At 44.1% G+C, this 7,544-nt stretch overlaps 1 protein-coding gene across 1 annotated transcript; it reads left to right on the plus strand.

Annotated features, from left to right (window-relative positions):
• The first annotated feature begins 702 nt into the window (after positions 1 to 702).
• LOC131916264 (eotaxin-like) lies at positions 703 to 6,820 on the plus strand. Its single transcript, XM_059269573.1, has 3 exons — positions 703 to 914; positions 5,347 to 5,458; positions 5,823 to 6,820. Exons 1-3 carry the CDS (start codon positions 839 to 841, stop codon positions 5,926 to 5,928), a joined length of 294 nt encoding a protein of 97 aa, XP_059125556.1. The 5' UTR covers positions 703 to 838; the 3' UTR covers positions 5,929 to 6,820.
• Positions 6,821 to 7,544: the final 724 nt, after the last annotated feature.

Genomic DNA, 7,544 nt, shown 5'->3' on the forward strand with positions numbered 1-7,544 from the left:
GAATTGGCAGGGATTATCAGGGCAGAGGAACTAGTTGCTTTCTTTGGAGAAGGATGTGTACATAGCTTGGTACAGGTGGTGGTCCTGAGTTGCTAACCATTTAATTGATCTGTCTGTCTGTCTGTCTGTCTCTGTATCTGTGTGTATGTCTGTGTATTATATGTCTGTCTCTCTCTCTCTCTCTCTCTGTATGTGTGTGTGTGTGTGTGTGTGTGTGTGTGTGTGTGTGTGTGTGTGTAGCTCAAGCCAAGTGTGATCCTAGCTGTCCCTACACCTGCTGCCTTCCATCATGAGAAGTTCTGGGCACTAAGATCGTCTGGCCACTGGATTATATAACAAGAGCAAGCAAGACTATCATGTTCTGTTTTCTGAGTCACAGACATGCAGCAATGTTCAGAGCTGTGACACTAAATTCTTTCTGCATCTGAGAGGGCACATTGTGGGGACCTTCTGGGCCTCCAAATTCCTTCAGGCCACCAGGTAAACACAGAGACCACGGAGGACACTTAAAACCCACTGGTTTCACCACGTCATTTCCTGGCTTCTTTGTCATGCTGCATAATGGTAAATTACATTTCATAATCACATAATCTTCCTTTTCACTCCCATCCCCAGGCAGATGCCAAGTCCCACCCAAGGATTTGTTTCTTCTATCTTGCTGTCTTTCCAGGAGCTGGCCTGTGCTCCACTGCTCAAGACCCCTCCTTCATGACCTTGTGCAGGCGAAGTCTTCTCTGGAAGCTTCCACCCACTCTGCTCCTTATAAAGGTAGACAGAATAGCCAGCAGAACAGAGAGGCTGAGATCAACGCAGCAACTTCCAGCTGTCTCCCTCCACCATGCAGATCTCCACAGGGCTTCTGTGCCTGCTGCTTGTGGCCACCGGCCTCACTTCCCAGGTGCTGGCTCACCCAGGTAAGTCCCTTCCTTTCTTTGAGGGAAACCAGACATTTCTCAATCCAGATGACAGGACTCTTCAGAGATTTACTGCTAACTCTGCAACTCAAAGATGGGACAAGGAACCCCAATCAGTCAAACAGCCTGAACTGACATGGTCCACATTCCTCTCTCTCTCTCTCTCTCTCTCTCTGACATGATCTTTGCAGCAGTTGCCAAGTACATCCACAGTCAGCTCCCCTCACCGTGTCTGGGTATGGCACAGTGAGCATTTGGATAGTGGTGACAATGTGGAAGGACCTATTTTGGGGGAAGAGTTTCTGCAGGATTTTAAGATAGCAACAGTGGGAAAACGGGGAGGGGTTCCTGTGACACCCACTCAAAAGGGTTCATCTTGACTGTTTAGGACTGTGCTGTAGGTGTTTGTGTCTTACCCCTTTTTCCTATCTTTGGACGACTTCACTGGGTGTGAGTTAATGCATGCTGCAGTAACAGCTAGTCTAAATCAAATCAAGGGTCCATAGCAAATTATCACAATGCATGTGCTCGGCTTCTGTACTATATACTCGGGTTTGCAGACTGGTTATGGGAGCAGAGGAAGAGTGCTCACAGGCTCCATGGGCAACACTTGCATGCTCAGAAGTATCACATGCCAGTTCATCTTCTCCTTTACTGACCACACTGATTAATGCCTCCAGGCAACAGAAGTGGCCATGAGTGAAAGCCCACGTGTGCCCAGAGAACAGACAATGGAGAGTATTTGATGACTGGTTCTGAGACTATCACAGCACTGTGCACTTCTCTTAAGTATCAGAGGGATGGGCCTTTTCTGTGGCCCTGTGTTCCGGCCAGGAGAGAATGATCTGTGATGGCCATGTTTGGGGTTTTAAGTGAGTAAGTTTATTAAGTACATATCAAGGCAAAGTAAAAGAATAGATGGAGGGAGGCAGAGAGAGAGAGAGAGAGAGAGAGAGAGAGAGAGAGAGAGAGAGAGGAGAGAGAGAGAGAGAGAGAGAGAGAGAGAGCAAAATATCAACTCTATTATTCAAAACCTTCAGCAGAAATTGACTAGGGGAGCCCCTTTAAGACACTCATTTGGGGTTCCCAACAGATAGGGTCCCTCAGGTGAGGCTTCCAAACCAAAGAGCAAAGTAATAACAGAAAGTACACTGCTAAGTTGGAGGCTTATAACGTCCATCTGAAACTGACTGGGAGGTCGGAACAGAGAGTTCCCCTTTTGCGCTTTCTTCCGTGGATGAGCTTCCCATGGCTGAACATCTGGCTTCTCTTTCCCATGACAAGTACTTTTGTATCAGAGGAGAAACGATAATAACCTCTTTTGGCAACAATTCATCTTTTAACTGTTCTTAAGAACATAATATTTTTACTCTTGGGTCTGACCGTTCCACCTCTCCTGCCGCAGAGTTTGGGAGCAGGGTGGCTAGTCCATCCCCAAGCAAGGAGATCTTTAAAAATCTCTGTGAGATAGACAGCTTCTAGTAAGCTCAAACAACACATAACAATTGAGCAATATAATATACAGTGTGTTCAGCCCTTAAATTTCTTGCATGCTTTTATATGGCACTGCTATCTCTGTAATTTGGGGACAAATAAGGTGGATTGATTTAATACACTGTAGAATGAATGTATAGCACTCTTCTGGGTGACCCAGCAGCCCTCAGTAGAAGGAGGTGAGCATGGTGGTCAGGAGTTAGCAGCTTTTGTCTATATTATTTGAAATTTTAGGGCTTAGAATCTGGATGACATCAATCATAAATAAAGGACCAAAGAAACTAAGTAGAATTAAAATAGTGAAGGGTCTGATGTCTTCTGAATGATTTATGGAAGAAACACATCCGTTTAGCCATTTAAGGAGACAGGGAGTGTTTAAGAATGGCTTTGCAGACAAATAAATACATACCTGGCATGCATAGATGTTTATCTGGAGTCAGGGGTGTTTTTTAAAGAGAAAGTGTAAGCCCTCAGCTGCCTTGCTGTTTTGTAGTGGGCCGTTCTTCTTTTGTAGTTTTGGATGTCTTATGGAACACAGGGCTTAACATCGGACAGGTGAAACCAGTTAGTAACTTTTTGGAATTTGATAGATTGCCCCTTTTAGACTGGCCCAAGCTGGTCTTCTGGATGGCTGTCTCCATTGTGGTTATACTACCATTTATGATGGCTGTATAAGACCACGTGGTTAACCACAGAAAAACTTCTTCTTAAGTCACAGGATCCTCCTTCGGCCATTACTCTTGGGTGCTGGGAGAAGCCCTTTGGCTCCACGACTTTGTTTCCAGTTACTGTGCTTTCTGTAGCCAGGGGTCAGAGCCTGCTGCCCATATGGCTTCCTTCAGAAGCATAGGAAACATGTGGGGTTCTGGCGACTCTCCTTCCTGCAGGGTGCACGCTGCTTACCTCCAGTCTCTGTCGATTCCGTGGCCTCTCTAATCAAGAGGACTGGTGGCTTAGAGGGATCCCAATATCCAGGTTCTGGTGACCTTGGAGGCCACAGGCAAATCTTGCTTCTAGCTTCTGGCCCTCTTCTCCAGGATGATGTAGGTCTCCAAGCTATGGCTTCCAGACACCCAGGAGGGCAGCCTTACCATTCCTATATTGTTAACTTTTGTGTAACCCTTAAATAAAGCTTAGACAAAGAGAATTCTAAGGAAATCCTGATTTTGCTTAAACATAGTTTTCCCAAGTATGAACCAGACTAACAAAGTTAGCAAAGGTACAAATTACCTTGATTAAACATGCATTTTTGGTTTTTGAATGAGTTTTTGTAAATGTTGCCATGAGCAGATCAATACTTGTAGGAATTTTAATAACTTTCAGTCATCAAACCTACAGGGTCTTTAAATCCCATTCTCCATGCACCTTGTACAATTCACTCATACCTCCTGTGACTTGAATTTAAGCTTTTTTATTTTGTCTTAGCACCCAAAATCCATCTTTACTTTTTTAATTTACCTATTTAATAAAAGACAAAATATCATATTTACATTCTTTAAAACCCTCTCTTTCATCTAGTTACTTTAAAAATTAGTTTCTGTAAAAAAATAATAGTTGAATGCAAATTATATACATGTTACTGTGTAGCAAATTAACATTGCTTGACCATACATATTACTAAGCTACCAAGTTTTTTTGGTTTGGGATGTGGTTTATCTGTTTCTGCTGTTTGCAGACAAACTGTCTTACCACTTGATTTTTTTTTTTTAATTTTTCTTCCTTCTGATCTTACCATCTTGAGAGAGTCCTAGCACTGTGGCCAGGGCCTGCAGGGAAATCAATGACCTTGATCAGTGAACACTCTGTAAACAAGAGAAGGCCAAAGGAAATGTTCACAGAGAAACCAAAATCTTTACATGTTAACCCTGAAATTCCAGTTCTAGGTACAGAAGATGGTCGTTCCCTTGTTTCAGTGGTGGACAGAGGGAAGCCAGGTGTCTATGGACACATCATTACTCCCTCTGTCACTGGTTCTCATTGTCCATGCCTCCTTTAAAATGAATGAGAATCACTCCTTTAAAGCTGAAATGGCCACTAGATAGATCCTGCTGACAATGCCAATTATATTCCGTATCACCTAGGGAGTGATCTGTGTAGCAACACTTGAAGTTTTGAATGGGTGAGGGTATTTCTTAAATACATACCAGATCAAAGTAATAGTAAAAATAAAAGTCACACACACACACACACACACACACACACACACACACACACGAGAGAGAGAGAGACAGAGACAGAGAGACAGAGAGAGAGACAGAGAGAGAGACAGAGAGAGACAGAGACAGAGAGACAGAGAGAGAGACAGAGAAGGAACCACCAGATCCAGTGCTCAAAACACCCAGTAGAAATGCCCCTCCCTAGACAGAAAATTATAAGATAAAGGTAACATTATCAAATCGGGGCCTGAAAACCAGCAGAAACTGGCTGAGAAAGTCCCTGAGGCAGTCATCTAGAGTCTCCCACCAAGTACTTCTCCAAGTCCTGTTAGTGAGTTTCCCTTCTAGTTGTTCTCTGGGGCACACTACTGTTCCTCATGGTCTATTCTGCTGCTCTCCTCTCTGTCACAGAGTTAGACACTCATTCCCTCACCAGACAAGTCTTGGGGAAAACTTGACATAAACATGCTTAGGTCTGAAATTCGGGGAGTGAGTAAACCTGCTTCCAGAGCCAGTTTCTCAGAGAGCTCAGCAATTTATCACGGTTTACCAATATAATGTCCATTACACCTTGTCAGAGATGGCAGGTCCCCACTTTGGAGAGGACCATGGGGAGGGGAGTGTACCATGTCAAAGGTACAGGGCTTCATGATTTTACCTCCCCCACTCCATGATGTACTTTTATCTCCTCCTAACTTTCTTCCTACCAAGTCCTGTCTGAAAATACCCATGGATCACAGATGGCTCATTCTTCCTGTCCATTCTCTTCTCCCCAAACTTAGGCTCTATCCCATCTACCTGCTGCTTTGTTATGACCAGTAAGAAGATCCCCAAATCACTACTGAAGAGCTACAAAAGAATCTCCAACAGCAGATGCACCCTGAAAGCCATACTGTGAGTAGACAACCCCCACCCCCACCATGACACACACAAACCTCTGGCCCCAAACTCATTTCCAAGGCACACAGTCAAGAGCTGTCTTGATTAAAGAATCAGACAGTTTGACATCTGTAACCTAATCCATGAGCTTTCACAGCGCAAAAGGCGTTTATTCCCAGCTCTCTGCATGGGAGCTGGCTCCTGGCCATATTAGTTCTTTCAGATGAAGGGAAGCCAAGCCTGGAATCCCATCCTTCCTCTGACCATTGTTTTGTACCACAGTGACCTCTGTACCCCATAGCAAATGATCTGGGATGGTTTGAGGAGAAAAGGGGAGAATTTTCATTGTTTCCCATTCTCTGTTTGCTCTCTTCTACAGCTTCAAGACCAAGTCAGGCAAAGAGATCTGTGCTGACCCCAAGAAGAAGTGGGTCCAGGATGCCACAAAGCACCTGGACCAAATCCTTCAGACTCCAAAACCATAAACAATTCCTCCTTTTGAGACTAACCCAGAGACAAAGAAGTGCTTAATTCATTCTCCATTCCTAAGATGTGCTCCGAGGTCATCTCAGCACCATTCCCCAAGGACTTGGCTTCATTTAGTTATGGATGGAACTGGAAGTCATTATGTTCAGTGAAATAAGCCAGACTTGAAGAGGTTGTGTAATTTCTTGAATATGCAAAATCTTAAAACAGGGGGAGGGGGCATGCAAGTAGATGTCAGATTATTGAGGAATGAGATGGAACAGGATTGGGATAACTGAGGATAATAGATGGGTAAATATGATCAAAGCACCTTATAGACATGTGGGGAAATGTCATGATACAATACATTGTTTTGTACAATTAATATAGACTAATTAAAATATTGACATTTTAAAACATGTTACAATTAAATAATTGGAGTTTGAAAGCATATTTTTTCATGGATATCAGTTATTTTTTGCTTGTTTGTTTGAGACAGTATCTCACTGTATCACTCTGACTGACATAGAACTCAATATGCAGGCCAGGCTGACCTCGAACTCACAGAGATCTACCTGCCTCTGCCTTCCAAGTGCTGGGATTAAAGTCATATGCCACCATGCTAAGCCAAAATGTCATTTATTAGTATATACTCATTATATGTAATCAAATATTTTAGTACAACTTTCCTTACATATCATTTTTAACATATAAAGCTTTGAGGAGATTCCTGTCTCTCTGTGAGTCCTGATTAAGTCTTCTTGTGGTCTTCTCCCCACTTATCTGGTAAAGATCACCATTGTGGAAGTGTTTTTGTATTTCCAGGAGGATATTGTTATTGGGGATGTATGGTGTGTGGTATTAAATGGAAGTGAATTGGTTTGGACATTCATAAAATCCATGCATATCTTACTACTCAGTTGTGGTTTTTGTGGGAAATCCCATTCAGCTGGGGTGGGGTAAAGATGGCAGTTGTGGGAGAACTGTGTGTGAGGTGGGGCTTTCTTCCTTAAAAAAGGACTCTTGGGCATGCCTGGTGTTTATTGAAATCCAGATGTTCCATTCTGGCCCTAGGATTCTTGCTCCTATCAGCAAGGTTCCAACTACACACACACACATACACACACACACACACACACACACACACACGTACACACACACGCACACACACACACAAACACGCACACACACGCACACACGCACGCGCGCACACACACACACACACGTGCACGCACGCATGCACGCACACACGCACGCACGCACTCACTGAGCCAATCACCCTGTTGGAGTCCCCCACTATACCTGTGCTCAGCCTGGGAATCCTGCTCCTATCAACAAGGTCCCAACTCCATGGTCCTCAGTCTCTCACTCTTCTGGAGCCCTCCACTATGATGGAACACATACTTATTCCAAGTTTCCCCTGTGACCCATTGTAACCGCCTGTGGTAAGCTCCACCCTGACCTTACTTCTCTGTCCTGCAACCCAGATCACACAGACACTGCAGACACAGGAAAGCACGGGGAGCCAGGCGACCTGGACAACTGGCTTGGGTGAAGGCTTCAATGATATACTACCCAACAAAAGCCATCTTAAGGAGGGAAGGGTCTATTGCAGCTCAGAGTTTGAAGGTCCAAC

Source organism: Peromyscus eremicus, chromosome 8a (assembly GCF_949786415.1).
Source record: "Peromyscus eremicus chromosome 8a, PerEre_H2_v1, whole genome shotgun sequence".
Lineage (NCBI taxonomy): Eukaryota > Metazoa > Chordata > Mammalia > Rodentia > Cricetidae > Peromyscus > Peromyscus eremicus.